This window comes from Phalacrocorax carbo, chromosome 5 (genome assembly GCF_963921805.1).
Source record: "Phalacrocorax carbo chromosome 5, bPhaCar2.1, whole genome shotgun sequence".
NCBI lineage: Eukaryota > Metazoa > Chordata > Aves > Suliformes > Phalacrocoracidae > Phalacrocorax > Phalacrocorax carbo.
Window position 1 is genome coordinate 52162979 of NC_087517.1, and position 15621 is coordinate 52178599.

At 41.5% G+C, this 15621-nt stretch overlaps 1 protein-coding gene and 1 long non-coding RNA gene across 19 annotated transcripts in view; one reads left to right on the forward strand and one right to left on the reverse strand.

Moving 5' to 3' along the window:
• The window catches only part of TSPAN4 (tetraspanin 4), a 462762-nt gene extending 449418 nt beyond the window's left edge, over nucleotides 1–13344 (forward strand). For 16 of the 18 annotated variants that reach the window (XM_064452454.1, XM_064452457.1, XM_064452456.1 and 13 more), the window contains 3 exons: nucleotides 3041–3172; nucleotides 5586–5669; nucleotides 8515–13344. In XM_064452454.1, coding sequence (XP_064308524.1) covers nucleotides 3041–3172; nucleotides 5586–5669; nucleotides 8515–8583 — 285 coding nt within the window. In that variant the 3' untranslated portion in view covers nucleotides 8584–13344. Of the gene's footprint in view, nucleotides 1–3040; nucleotides 3173–5585; nucleotides 5670–8222; nucleotides 8400–8514 lie in introns of all 18 variants that reach the window. The other 2 variants (XR_010373107.1, XM_064452444.1) reach the window with 2 other exon arrangements.
• LOC135313468 (uncharacterized) lies at nucleotides 6991–12041 on the reverse strand. Its single transcript, XR_010373108.1, has 5 exons — nucleotides 11972–12041; nucleotides 11653–11697; nucleotides 11012–11085; nucleotides 8213–8279; nucleotides 6991–8037 (listed from the first exon to the last, which is right to left on the reverse strand). It is a non-coding gene; the product is annotated as an uncharacterized LOC135313468 (long non-coding RNA).
• Nucleotides 13345–15621: the final 2277 nt, after the last annotated feature.

Here is a 15621-nt window from a genome sequence, read left to right on the forward strand (position 1 = left end):
ACATGAAGTCTGGTATAACTGGCTACAACAAACTGCTGGTGACAGAAATTATCCTTCATGTGACCTGAGGTTTCTCCATCCTCCAAGTGTAGGACTGTCCCCAGCTATCCTTGCTCAGAAACCTTGTAAATTTTAAAAAGAGAGCATTGCTCTCAAATCTGAGAGGACTCTAAAAATCCTCTTATTTTGTGCTTTGCCCTTAATATTCCCCTTTCTTCTAGTAGTCCCTCATCTCCCTCAACAATTTGGCTATTTATCGTTCAGCTTCATACACACAGGATAAATCAGTCACTTGTCACATGATCCAAAATCACTCCCACACTCTCTCTTCTCTACTTGGGCCTCCATAATGAAGTCTCTGAATTTACTGAGCTCTCAGCTTATCTGTCTTTTTTCCTCTAGCTGGACCCTTTTGCTGAATCTATACTTGTGACCTGTTTGGTCCCACTGCCGCTTTTTTCCTTGTCCTTGCCTCTTTGACCTACTGCCATAGGTCAGTGCCTCTGTTCCCCAGAGATGCCGTTCACTGGACTTGGTCTTCATTGCACACTCTCACTCACTTGTTCGTGCACTCTCGGGTCTCTGTGGTGTTAGTACTCTTCTGTGTTCATCACCTCCTCTCCTTTAGGATTGTGCATCATCTGCTGCTTAATTCCATCTCTCATCCTTCGTCTTCCAAAGACGTGACATTTCTTCCAGTTAGTGTTCCAGACATTATTTCTTCCAGTCCCAAGACTATTGATCCTCATGCTACTTCATTCATTTTTACCCGTGATCTTTTCTTAGCCCTTTCTCCCATTGCTGGGACTGCCTTGTCTGCCAGCCGTGGCAGGCCAGTATCAATATTTAGTCCTCTGCTCTTGTGCAGTACACAGAGGTTCTGTGTGGGCAGGCAATATGTGTCCAACTGCAGCTTGTCTTTGCAACTGCATCTCGTCCTATATCCAGCTTTTGGCTTACCAGGAAGTTTTACTCTTTGGAGTCCCAACCCTAGATCATGGCCTAAGGTGCCTTCTGCTTCATGGGCTCCATAGGAACAGCTGTCCTCAACCTGTTAGTGAGCCCTTAACTGCAAAACCTGTACTTCATCTCCTCAGTCTGTCAGACTTCGACACCCTCAGCCATGCAATATTATGGGGAGAATGGGTCTAGTCCCGTTTTATGCAAACTTGTGTCACTTGTGTTTGGCCAGAACATCACTCAAATGTCTCAGCCCGTACTGTTGCACTCTCTACATCACAGATAAGCCACATTTTCAAGGCTTGCTATTTACAAGCTGTCACTTCTCACTGTCTATCAAAGAGCTGCCTTCTGACTGTAATGACAGCCTGCAAGACCTTCTTGTTAGATTTCCAGATAAACCATCTTTCCTCAAATGCATGCCATGTGTTCCACGCTGCTCCTATCTGCTTTTGGGACCTGTTAGGCACGGAGATCCTGTCTTGTTTGCAGGAACGCAGAGGGGGAAAAAAGGAAGTCACTAACTTTTTTACTTTCAAGTCAGTAGAAAACAAAGCCTGTAAAGTCACAAATCAAACAGTTGTAAGCTAGGGATTGATTCCTGCCACAGACCAAATCAGAATTCTGAACAGACCCTTGGGGGCATAGTTGTTAGTCCAGCAAAAACTTCTGACTCTTGCTTGGCAGCAGAAAAACAGTGCTGCGAGCACTGAAACATCTCTGTTACGGACTACTTTTCTGCGAGTGCTTGAAGCATCATATGATGTGCAAGGCAACGCGTGACGCCTCTGCCCTCTATTGGTCTTGAATGGCAGATCTTGTATGCACAACAAGATCTGACCACTCAGCCCTCTGTGGCCATAGACTTTCCACCTATTACATATATAGGGAAAAACTCTCAGGCCACTGTAAACATCAGGAGCTGGATTAGGCCCTTGGTCCTGCTGATGCAGCTGTCTGCATGATTATGAGTGTGTAAGAAACAAGAGGAATGGTGTCTAAAGGGATGCAAAAAAATACTGTACAGGCTTATATAAAATTACATTTAAAAAAAAGATCTTGGCAAGTCATTTTGGGGCTAAGTAGGTAGTTGGCATAGCCTTGAAAAAGTGTGAAGTACTGCCAATAGCAGAGCGCAGTTCTGCAGCCCAATGGCGTCTTGTTTTCTTTAGTGGTAAAGTGTCTAAATACCGACAAATTCATACTTTTGAGACAGCATAGGCGTGACAGATGGTGTACACATCTATATGGTAATGAGTCTTAGCTTAGTTTGTATCGCAGGAATATTCCAGTTCCCAGAGGGGAAAGACGGTCACAGAGCCATTTTCTGTACTGTTCTGTTATGCACATTTCCTATACCTTTCATCCCGCTACCAAAGTTGAACAAACCTTCCAACTGAGCACTAAGTCTTTGTACACTGCGCGTGTGTGTATGTGTATATATGTTTATATATAGATAGTTATGTATACATGCATCACATAATATATGCAGACAAAGTATTTAGCAGCATCAGATGATGACATTAAGGACCATGCACCAAAGTAAGAAAAGGAGAAAATACGTGTTCTACTGACAGACTTTCAAAGCTGATCAGTAATTAACAGCTTAGAGAGAAATTTGCGTCGTTAACTTCAATCATAATTTCAGAAGTAGTGTAACGTAGAGATCCCAGAATCTTCATTTCCTGGGTGCGGTATCTGTACCTTAAATAATTTTTTCCTGACAACACTGCAAATGATTGTTTTAATCCTGCTGAGCCACATCAACTCTTAACCTTAGTACTTGGCTGGGGTTGTCCTGTTTCAGCTCCTGCGGTGTCCTGCCAATGCAAATAGGTTCCCTTGCTGCTTCTATCAACATTAGCTACATACAAAACCATATTTAAACATCATAAAAGCGTGGGGAGAAGGGTCTATCTGGGTAAAGCTGAGGAAATATACTGTATTTCTTTAAAATTTCAAGCCTCTTCTGGTGTAATCGAAATGCACTGAATGTCCAGCTCCAGGAGGTGAAAGTCAGAACGAGCAGCAGTCAGTGACAGCTCATACTTACGGTATCATCCCGTCTCTTCTTTTCCAGTTCAGATGCTGTGGCGTCTCTAACTACACTGACTGGTTTGAAGTGTATAATACAACCCGGGTGCCAGACTCCTGCTGCTTAGAGTTCAGTGAGAACTGTGGACTCCATTCCCCAGGGACATGGTGGAAAGCGGTGAGTAGCTCTCCAGCAGCAGCTCAGCAGCTGCCTTGCAACCCAGGTAAAGGGCAGGCAGCTAGTCACTTGCAGGGCTATATGGATGATAAGGTATGTTGTCCCCTTACTCATCTTTAATCAGGTGGTTTCAGAAGGCTCATTTTTGAGCTGTGGCTTTTGACTGCCAATGAAACTGCCAATTTAATTATTTTTATGAGCTGAAGGCTTTCCTTTCAGTAGGCTCTAAGCTTGTTGGTTCACATTGCAGACAAGTACCTTCCAGCACTGATCTGGAGCACAGTGTAGCTACACCTAGCTAAGAAATGACAGGACTGCCCTTTTGAATGTCTTGCCTACTGGAGTCAGGTAGCGATAAAGGCTAATGGCTCACCCACAAACGTAGCACAAGCCCTGGAGCAGCAGCCGTAGCTTATCATGGCCCAGGCAGTCGTGAGGCCAGAGGACTGTGTGAGCCTGGAGTGCTCTGCTCCTGCTAGGAACCCCAGTTCAGGGGCTTCTGCTGCACAGTAGGAGCGTGGGAACTGTTCCACTGCATTGCCGGCAGCATTTTTTTAGCAAGATCTTTCCACGGTAGATAGTCAGAGCCTAAACTCTTCTCTGAAATTAGCTCAGCAATTCTTTGCGCTAACTACAGCTAGTGCAGTTATCCAGGAGGGATGTGGAGTAAGGCCATCTGATGAAGTAGAATTATAAGAGCGCTTTGCTAGTGCTAATGGTTTGTGAAGACACTGAGTGAAGTGCTCTTGGCCTCTTTCTAGTGAGATTTCGTATGCATGGATTGGCACTGGCGGAGGCTGTGGTCCAACCAAACATGGCTCCCTTCTATTGTTCAAGTAGCTCCAAGTCAATATTTTTTATTTAAGGGCTTAAAAGTTCTTCTTCTATTTGGGGTACCAAGAAGGTCAGTGCAGGGTAACACCATGTCTTCTGATGGGCAGTAATACTTTTTCCTTTATACCTATGTGAAAGACACACAATGAAGGCTGAATGATTCTTGTCCGTGTACATTTACAGTACATTTGCAGCACAGTTGGGATCCACCTGGCTGGAGAGCAGCTCTGTGGAAAGGGACCTGGGGGGCCTGGTGGACAGGAAGCTCAACATGAGCAAACAGTGTGCTGCTGCGGCCAAGAAGGCCAACAGGATGCTGGGCTGCATCAAAAAGGGCATCGCCAGCAGAGAGAAAGAAGTCATTATCCCGCTCTACTCAGCGCGTGTCAGGCCGCACCTGGAGTACTGTGTACAGTTCTGGTCCCCGCTATACAAAAAGGATGTGGACAGGCTGGAAGGGGTCCAGAGAAGGGCCACCAAGATGATCAAAGTAGTGTGAAGCCGGCCATGTGAGGATAGGCTGGGAGAGCTGGGTTTGTTCAGCCTTGAGAAAAGGAGGCTTAGAGGGGTTCTCATCACCGTGTACCAGTACTTAAGGGGCAGCTACAAAGAAGATGGAGACTCCCTTTTTACACAGAGTCACATGGAGGAGACAAGGGGGAATGGACACAAGTTGCTCTTGGGGAGATTGCAATTGGACATGAGAGGGAAATTTTTCACAGTGAGGACAGTCACCCGTTGGAATAATCTCCCCAGGGAAGTGGTTGACTCGGCCACGTCAGACACCTTCAAGAGTCGTCTGGACAGGGTGCTGGGACCATCTTGTTTAGACTGTGCTCTTCCTAGAAAGGTTGGACTAGCTGACCCCTGAGGTCCCTTCCAACCTGTGATTCTGTGATTTACAGGACAGATGGCACAATTTTTTCATAAGGTTATCTGACAGACATTTATTATTTGCACATTATTTAAAGAAAGTTTTCACTTGGGTTAATGCCAGCCTTCCCAAAACTGGGCGAGGAACATGAGGTTACAACTACCGCAGAACTTAACGCAGGAAGCAGATAATGGAGGCATGCCCATACTGCAATTTGTAAGGATGGAAAAATGGTATGAAAAGGGTCCTTGTGCAGCAGGAGTGGCTACTGAGCAGCTCGCATTGGAACTTTTGGATTTGATATATAGAATGAATATTTTTTTTCCTGAAACATGGAGAAAATGGAAGGCTTATTCTGAAGTTCTAAGTACTTACGGTTGGCTTTTAGCAGTCAAAGAGACCCCCAAATCCATTGCTTGTTTATTTTTAGTTACTGGCCCAAGGTACATGGAGCAGTGCTCATGCAAAGTTTTGGAGGTGCACCTTTATTTTTTCTTTTGTGTCATTACAATTAATGCTCCATGTTCATGCTCCAACCCAGAAATACATGGTAGTTGCTCCAATGCAGAAGTGATAATCCAGGCTACCTAGCAACTTAGTTGGAGCTGGCCCTTTTCTGTCTGTATATTCCCAGGGGAGTAGAGCTGTGTGTTTATGACTTACACAATAGTCTGGTTTGGGTTTTTTTTCTTTTTCCCCCCCCAGCCTTGCTACGAAACAGTGAAAATATGGCTCCAGGAAAACTTACTAGCAGTGGGAATCTTTGGATTGTGCACAGCTATGGTGCAGGTACAGTTTAATTCGAATTTTTTTAAATCCTAATTAATTTATTTTAACTAAGAAACCATAGATCCAGATATATTGTGCTCAAGCCTGATTTAATAATTTCAACTTCTGCATGATCTTAGCGTAAAACTCTGCACGATTTAAGTCTTTTATGTGTTAATTTAGTTACAACACTATGTATGAGGTACAGAACTAGGAATACTGCACACATTTTTCTCTTTTATGATGCACTGCAAAGAGCAGGCACTTTACCAAGTGGTTTATCTAAGGCTTAGACTAGTCTCAGTGGAGAGGTGGTCCCCGCCCTCCAGAGAGAGAGGCCTAGTCAGGGCAGGGTGACTTGTCCAGCAACTCTCCAGAGAAGACCATCCTCTGAGGCTAAATACCTAACTTCAAGGTAGCCTAAAGGTAGCTTAAGGCTTCAACCCCATCCTCAGTCCTAGGGTAAGTTACAAGTTGGGATGTTGTTACCATTACTCAACCTTGCCTGTAAAACCATCCTCCGTTTCTGTTAATTGCAGGGAACCTAGGTAGGTAAGATTGGCATAGGCTTGCCTATAGGATTTTTTGACCTGCAGTTATTTCCAGCATAACAACTTTGTTTGGAGAGGAGTCAGTTGTCAGCGTAGTACCGTGTCTCTTGCGTGCCTATGTCTTTAATCCAGCTTGCTGGGGTTGTGGCTGTAAAGTAGCCCCAATGGCACAAAGCTTAGCCTGAGGATACACAGGTGAAAGCTGTGCTGGGGCTCTGACTGTTTCAGCTATATGTCAGCCCTGCCATTTATGGCCCAAAGTCCCATTCCTGAATGGAGTGAAATGGAGCTTCCTGGCTCCACCTCTCTCTCAAACTCAGCGTACATGCAGAAAGGAAGACATTGTTAATCTAATTAATACTGTGTAACTCCAGATTAACCCATGGGTTTTGTTTTGGTTTGTTTGAGGGTTTTTTGTTTGTTTTGTATGGTATACCACTAGCAGCAGCATGAGAGCCTGGGGTCAGCATTCCACTCATATATTCCCACTAATGTTAGCTTAGACAGAGTGGCATGTATCTTACCTTCTCATATGGCACATATTGGCTGCAGCTTTTTAATGCAAATGCCTGACTCCTCGCAGGCCCAAATTCAGTAGAGTTTTGGACTTTGTTTTCCAGTAGAGTAAGCAGATATGCTTAGGAAAAAAGATAAGCATATGGCAGAGAGACTGTAAAGCTGTTGTTATTACTTTTTTTTTTTTTTTTTAAATCACACTTTTGAACATCTATTCAGCATTTAGGGAATCTAAAAGATATGTTAAAAACCCAGCAGCCCATGTTAGAGTCCTTCTCATAGACCTTGCATATTTGAGGTATTTAAGAAAATACTGTCTTTCTGACAGAAAGAAACTAGTTTCCCTAGGAGAAGACACTTCAGACAATTAAAAAATGCTAATATTCCTAGTAAATGCTGTGAAATACAGAGAAAACGCCTCAGAAGACAAATGATTTTTAGTCTGTCTTCCAGCTGCACTATGTGATTGAATAAAATTGATGACAAAAGTGTTGATGCAGTGTAACCTGAAATGAATTGGGCTCCCTCTATTGTTGCTGTTACAACGTTGTTCTGGCCCTAAGCCTGTGACAGCTTTTGGTTTTCATGTTAACAATCTCATACTTAGAGTCATACAGCACATGTGGCAGAAGAATCTTCCTTCAGTCATGAATGCTTGAAATTATAAAACAAATTCAGCCACTGAGGTTTTATTATGCAGCTGTCCCCAGAGGTGTTCCACTGCTGGGAAGTAGATGGCAGCATTCAGGAGATACGTCCAAAAGGCACTTGCTTACTGTAAAATAGCACACTAAAGCCTAGCAATCTTACTTCACTTTGGAAGAACGGCAAATGAAGATAAAGAAAAAAATGGTTATAAAGCTGTTATTTATAAAGTAGTATGTGTGTTATTCAAGTACTCTTTCAAAGTACTTATTAACAGGAACTACTATTTATGTAAAGACTAAATTTTAAGTGGTCAAATGAAGTGCTTAAAATAGAATTCATACAAAAAGTTCTACCTGGCAAACCTTTATTTCAATGACAGCTTTTACAGTGGTGTTGCAAAGGAATAGTAACAACCACTTAGATTAATGTACTAAATGCTTCAACTGGAAGGAAAGCAAGACTCTTTTCCCCATCCCCTTTTCTGATGAAGTAATCTGCTGCAGGCAGCACAGCAGGTCAGTAGTTGGGCCGGGAGAAGAACCACCACCTCCCTGCTGCTTCTCTTGAATAGGCCGAGTAGAAAGACACATACATTGTTGATGAGGCATTGATGGTTATGATTAATGCATGGGCAGTCTCCAGTGATTCCCCCAGAGGAACTCTGCACATGTACGCTTGGAAAAGTAAAGTACAGTAAAGTAATCCACAACGTCCTTTGGGTCAGGGAATAACCTGACTGTCTTTCAAAGCAATAGCTACAGCGATAAGCACACAGCCCCACAGCTGTGGGTTGCTACTGGAAAATATTTCTGAGCAAAAGACATCCAAACTGTTTTTTTTTCAATATACCTCTTCCCAGCATCTGATGGCTGCCTTTCATGGAGAAGTCAACTCTCCCGTGCTCTCACTGTTCATTCTGTAAAACAGCAACGCAGATAAGAACCAAAGGCAGACAGAAACTAGGAACAGAATAAGGACATGAGCTGGCAGGAAAAGCAGTATGTTGTATGTCTTCCTGTGTGTGAACAAAACCAGTGTAAGCCTGCTTTTTCTCTCTTTTTTTTTTTCTTGTTTCAATAAATAGGTGCATTTTTACTTACTGAAAAACGATTGTTTGTTGTGTTTTTTGTTTGTTTGTTTTTTTCTCTTAGATTCTTGGACTCACATTTGCGATGACCATGTATTGTCAGGTAGTCAAGGCAGACACCTACTGTGCATAGATACCATTCCCAATCTTTCTGCTCCTCCTCCAAAGGACACAGGAGAAATCTCCTTCGTGCTTATTCATCTGACCTTCCCCCCTCCCCTTTGTACTATAAACTGTGTATAATGCTATCTTTCTGAAGATTTTGTGAATCACCCCACTCTACCGAAGGAGGAAGAAAAGAAAAAGTCAGTACTTGAACTGGCACAGGTAAGAAGCAGCCTTGTCTTTAAGCAGAAGAAAGCCTCCAAAGAGCAACGGTTCCTGGCCTATAGCAAAGGCAAAGGGGGCTGCTTACGAGGGACCGATCTGCAAACTGATATTAGGAAAAGATTGCACTGAGGCAACCTCTGTGAAACCTGCCAGGTTGCCTTTCCGCATTTCACGGTCTGGAAGAGAGGGCATAGAAAATGCATAGTCTTCAGGATGGAAAGAAAGTACAGAGTAGCTAGCACTGAATGCAATTGTAATTTTACTACAGTTTGCGCACCGCTAAAGTGTCAAGATCAAGCAGCCCTGCCTCCAAGTGTCTCAAGATGATTTTGTAGCCAGGAGAGGATCATCTTCAGAAACATGTTATTTTAAAGGAGTACTTTTAATCTTATGCACTGCAAAGTCAGGCTTTTAATCAGAATCTGTACAGTGAGATCTGGCTGTTACGGGAAAACAATATTGGACATTGTCTCACTTATTAATTGCCAGTGGCATATAGATGTTGACCATATATGTAATATATATTACATTCATATACACACACTGTTCTGAAAGGAGGTGAAAATACCCAGCATCTAAACTCAGAAAGAGGGAACCTTTCCATCCCATTTTACATTCCAACTGAAATAACCAAGTATTATTTCTTGTAGGAGGCACTATCACTTATACCTCTGGGAAACAAGTAATTACTTTCAGCTGTATCTTCATTTCAGTAAACAACTTGTGAGTGGGCTCTCTCTGTCATTCTACTGTGGTTTTATTTTTTTATCATCCCTGTTTCATGTTAGTCTGCCAAAAAATATCACTCATTTCCACACCTGAAGAGCTGTCAGCTGTTCTTTCCCTGAATGTCACCATTTCATTAATTTACTTTGGGATATCATCATCTGCAGGTATGATAGAGTTTGCCTTGCTGAGGAAAAATCTTTTGCACATTGCTCATTTTTCTGAGAGTTATTAAGACTTCAGATGTTTTTATGCTTAGCGGTTTTTTTTCCCCAGCTGCATGCTTGCAACAGCCAAGACAGAGTCTTTGTTAGAACTGGAGTTACCTCTCAGTTCTGTTTTTCAGACCCATCTCCCTCCGCCTGGATGTTGGCTAGAATATGCCACACACTTTCTGGAATTTGCAGAAATCAAAATCATAACTTTCCTTAGCCATTAAAAAAAAAAAAAGACACACAGCAAACAAAAACCACCAAAACACCAGTTGTCTGATTTCCCCACCCTGCATTGGTAACTGAAGTAATTTATGTAGTACCTTTCTGTGCACACCTTCTAGCGATGACATTAAGAATCAGATGTCTCCTATTGTGCAAACAAACAATTCCCCATCAGCAAGAGGCTGCAGATAATGCACATGTGATGGCAAGAAGCTGAAGCACCCCAGGGAAAGGACACAGCAGGGAGCAGGGAAACAAAGCAATGCAGCTGGCCTGCTCGCTGCAGCCAGCCTTTGAGGACCTCTCAGCCACCAACAACAGACCACAGACACAACCACAGTGCCCTGTTTTCCCAGAAAGCTCAATGCAGCCATTCTTACTGTGACAGACTAGAAGAATGCATCAAGTTCAGGCAAAAAAAAGTTACCCTGTACCTTTAGTGCTTACAACAGCCGGTCTCAGCTATGAGTGACATTTTGCTTACTTTGATTTAAAGGCAATTTCCAGCAGTAAAGCTGGACTTACCAGCCCACAGCCTATTGAACAAGCTCCTTAACACCCGTAAGTAACCCTGTTCTGGAGCTGCACCATTGACAAATACTACCCTCACTGCTTAGGTTTTGGGGGTGGTTTCTTTTTTTTTTTCTTTTTTTTACCTCTTTGTTGATTTCCTGCAGTCTTCTCACCCTCGGGCCCGAACTACATGTTTTGCAGGGAAGTGCTTAGGACAGTCTGGTGTGTGAAAAAACAAGCATCTTCCAAAATCTTACCCCCCTACCTTTATTCATCAACCTCTGTAGCATGGGGCAGTTAGCTGAGCAGGCTAAGTTGAAAGTAATGTGCATTTTTTGGTGGATTCCCAGTCACTCACTATCACAGCAACCTCACCACCACTAAAAGATTTTATTGCCATGCTAACAAGCCTTGACAAATGTTAACAGACCTTGACTAGGACAGACGTTAAACTGAGTGAATACCCCACACACAAGTGCCCTGTACCCTAAGCAAGAGACTTACTCTTGGTGTTAAAATCACAGCAGTCTCACTGCTCTCTGAGCCCAGGCTGACCTGTCAACAGTCGTGCTCTTCAAAAGGTGGTGTAAGGTCATGCCTTCCCTCTCTCTGCTCTGTTCCTTTCTTACCTGCAATAAACACGATTACAGGTGAGATGTACCAATAATTCTTGCCATGGTTTATAGTTTGTATGCACAGGTGTTCCTGCTCACAGCTCAGAGTTTCCACCCCTGAAAAGCAGCATAATACAGTGATGAATACCTTAATAAAACATTGATTTTTTTTTTTTTTTTTAAGAAAGATAAAAGGTAGACAAGTCTATTTGTAGTGATCCCTGCCATTAAAAATTAACAGAGGCAGCAGGCTGACGATGGTTCAGTTGATAAAAGCAAACCATTGTGCAACAGAGCTCCCAGAGAGGGCAACTCTCATCAATTTGCCTGATGGAAGCGTAGGGAGAAGAGAGATCACAAACTCATCCTGTGAGTCTCCCAGTAGTATGTGCTGAGCTCTTAGAGAAGGCTGCTAGACTTCAGCTAAACCTACAGAAGAAACAAAATGAGAAACAGCAACTGAACACAGCTCACACTTTGTGGGTCCTTTCAATAATTTTCCACAGTTTAGGGGTTTTTATGACAAGCTAAACTGCCTCAGTTTTCAATAACTCCTCTATAGGGAGTATAAGCAATACTCACTTCGTAAATCCCAGTCGCTGCAACAGAAATGTACAGCACCAACTGCTGAAAAGAAAGGAAAAGAAAAAAAGAAAAAAACCAGACCACACAGAGCTGCTAATAATTCCTTTTTTTTTTTTTTTTTTTAAACACTACCCTTACACTGCCAGCTGAGCTGCTACTGCAACTTGTTTATAATTTGAACTGGACTATTTTCTATACTTGATGTTATTAACTCTCTTCACACAGGCCAAACAGATGTTATGGTGCTTAAGGCATTACCAGCACAATCCAATTTCAAACCTCTGAACATACTGCATATAACAAGCCTCAGACTTACCATATTTTCTTTTTGAAATCATTGCATCCTTTCTCTGGTGACAAGGTCAGACTATTTTGTGATCTGTAACAGCAAGAATCTTTTTTTAAAAACAAACAAAAAAAAAAGGGTAGTTCCACATTATGCATAAAACTTTATGCTGAACTGGCTGATTATAAACACCCTGTAGTACATAATACCCATTTAAAAGGTTGCTTTACGTATGCAGAGCAACACAGAAGTCATTCCAATTGCTTCCATTAGTGTTCTGTCACTTTTCGTAAAGTCTTTTATATTATTTTCACTTCTTAAGATGAAGGACTCTATACATTTAAATTAAAGACAGAACCAAAGGCAACAAAGACATTGAAGGATAGCACTCCTAATTTACACTCACTGCTCTTCCTGCTTAGTAACAAGATGTGAAGGCACAGGGTGCGTGGCTGGACCCACTCAATTCAGCAACATCAGGATGAAGCTTTTTGATTCAGTCTGATTACTTCCCTCTTTTCATGTTCACAATTATAATAATATATATGTGTATATATATTTAATAGAATATGGTTTATTTTCCTGTACACTGTCAGTAGCAGCCAAATATTACTGCTTGTACAACAGGATTATTTAGCTCCACATTTTATAGTGCACACTCACTGAAATTCACTCCAGTTTCTGTTCTACGAATACTTCTTTGTTCCTCCCCCTCAAAGAATATGAACTCCTAAAGGTTTATTCTTCCATTTAATAATTACCATTTGAATGCAGCATTGTATGATTTAAAATATGGAGAGGAAGGAACTGCACAGATATTGTAAAAATATTTTATCTTGCATCAGCAATACGGCTGCTATGTGAATCCACCCCAAACCCCTCACTTCTGGCAAATAATTAAGAACTCTACGCCTTTCAGTGCGCGTGGCTCCCGCTGCCTCTCCCCCCACTCACAGCTAGGGTAGGAGGCTGCTAGCACAGAGAAAGTCAAAGCCATTCACTTACCCTTAGCTTCATTGTCGTGCTATAGATGTGGCACCAACGGTAAGCAACAGAAACCAGCAGTTGATTGTGACGTTTATTTTAAAACCAGACTCCTCATTAACTTTGTCTGCAAAGATTCTTGCTAAGTGTGAATGATCTTACTAGATACCGCGTTAGGCAATCCACAGTAAGAAAACAGGTCAGGACTTGCCATGGGAAATTTTGTTTGGATTCCATTGTGAATTCTCCTAGATTGTCACTGGTACCTTACCGCAGTGGGCAGGTCTCCTCAGTTCCTTGGAATTTTGTCACTGCAGCTACAATGAAACGTTTTTGTGCATTCATAGAATGAACAAAATTTAAGATACAAGTTTTATTTTTCAAAATTTATTAAATATTCTTTAAAGTTTACAACAGAATGTCTTTTGTATTCTTTACAATCAACTATATTACAAGCTATAGAGTGAGTATATACATACCCAAAGACATTTGTGCACACAGTGTATGCAATAAAAAAGGTACACAGCATACTTTTTTGTCATTTCTCATTACCTATCTTTGATTTGACCTATCCTTCCTTATAGACTTTTTTTTTTATTATTAAGTGGCTTACCCATGCCTAGATAAATTTACACCCCCTTCTGTTTCCTCTTAAGGGCAACCTGAAATTATGTGATAGCCGATATCAATTCAGAAAATACTGGGAGATCAGGTTTACAGGGTAACAAAATACTTAGACCCAACATCAATTATTATCTGTTTTGAACTTTGTTACTGATAATTTTGAAACAAAAGGCCTTTCTTTTTCTGAGATGGCTGCTTAGATTCAGAAATTACATAGAACTTCAAAAATTAACACCCGACTGTGTTAAAATGGAGCAGCGAGGAACTCCTACAATTTCAGATCAGAAAAAGGCCTGGTTAGCCAGGTATCTTGTCTGAAGTCATGTCTAACACTGACTTTTTCAATACAATTTATTTTACCCTCCAGGTCAAACAGCTTCGCAAGTGAAATTGTTTCTTAACTGGGTGCATTCTGAGCAACACCACAGGCATACCACTGAAAGGTAGATGCGGCCTCAGAGGAGACACCCAGAGTTTTTAGAAGTTGTTGCAGGAAATCTCACGAAAGATAACCCAAACCTTTGGTCGAAGTTTCTTACAACTCCCTCGGTTCAGTAGGCATACTTATAGTGCTTGAATTTTCTTCATTCCATTAAGTGTACCACTAGATGGTCTCATTAACCACATCTATCTTTAATCTCTTTCTGACTTTATGGAACTTTCCACATCAGTCTTGCGTTGTAGCACTGAATTTCACAATTTCATCATGCCATATACATTTAAAAGAACCCTTCTTATATGGATTTTAACATGTTGCCTTCAATTTCATTTATTCACCATTGGTTCTATACTTCAGGAATGCCAACTTAATGATTCTTACAGAAATATATGGGCACAGAGCAGCTCTATTACCTTTACAGCCTAATTTGTCTTTCCACTAAAGCTTAAACCTGGCTAATAGAGTACGCAATTGATTTTCAAGATCCCATTGTTTCAAAAACCTAAGCCCAGCGTACCTGCCCCCAGCAGCTATCCTAGTTCAGTTGGTTTTGCTTTTTTAACTACATGTTGGCATAGACAGAGGTGTTTCTATTTTAATCAACAACTAGCCTACTATTTCAACTCACATCCTGCTATTTTCCTCAAGTATACTTAACACAACCTGGGAAAAATCAGGCTTAGCTAATTATACAAGCTGTGTAAAACAAAGTACTTTCTGTCTGCATGATGATAATTTTCAAAGCGTCTTAAGGGTAGCCTGTGAAATTTCATCCAAAGTTCTGTCTTGACACATCAAAAGTGCAGAATACAGAGCCCTATGTTTCTTACCTTCCCATATGTTAAAAAACACAAGCAAGTAAAGACTCTATTAACTCACAGAGTGAGTACAGTTTGAAAGGCTGTTCTTCTCAAATCCCATCAGTTGCCCACATAGGTAATTTCACTGTAGGCCTTGCTCCACCCTCCCATCCCCCCCCCCCAAATGTTTCCCCATAGAAACACTGTATATTTTTCTGTTCACTAGAAATCATGGGTTTTGTTGACCTGTAAGAACAGCTTAGTTTACATTTGTCCTTCCAACAGCCAGAAAGCACTACCAAATCTACACCAGTGTATGTTAGGCAGCTACATGCGGGGCCTGTAAGTCATCTTGCAGTGCATCATTTTTTAATGAAGAAATGGCTGATCAGTTAAACTGGTTTCTCAAACAACTCCCTGGTAACTTTTATGCAGAATTGTTTAGGCAGAACATTTTATTACTACAGAATTGCTGTTGAGCAGACTTCCCTGTACTTGCGGTTACAAGAATAACTTGAGAGAATGGGATTCTTATCTGCTATAAACCTCCCTTTACATTCCCATGGCACTGCAGTTACAGAATATGGTTCAAATCACAGCCAACAAAATAAAATATAAAACTGTGTACAATTAAATCTATATAAAACAAAGTACAGCGTAAAAAAACCCAGTTGTTAATGTGTATTGCTTATGTGTCTATTTTTCCAAATGGACAGCAACAAGAGTTTCAGGTGTAAAGCATTCATCCTGAAGATACTAAAAATTACTATAGAAATAAAGGGATTTCAGGAACTGGTTTGTGAAAGTCTATTCAGATGCACCTCATTATCTCC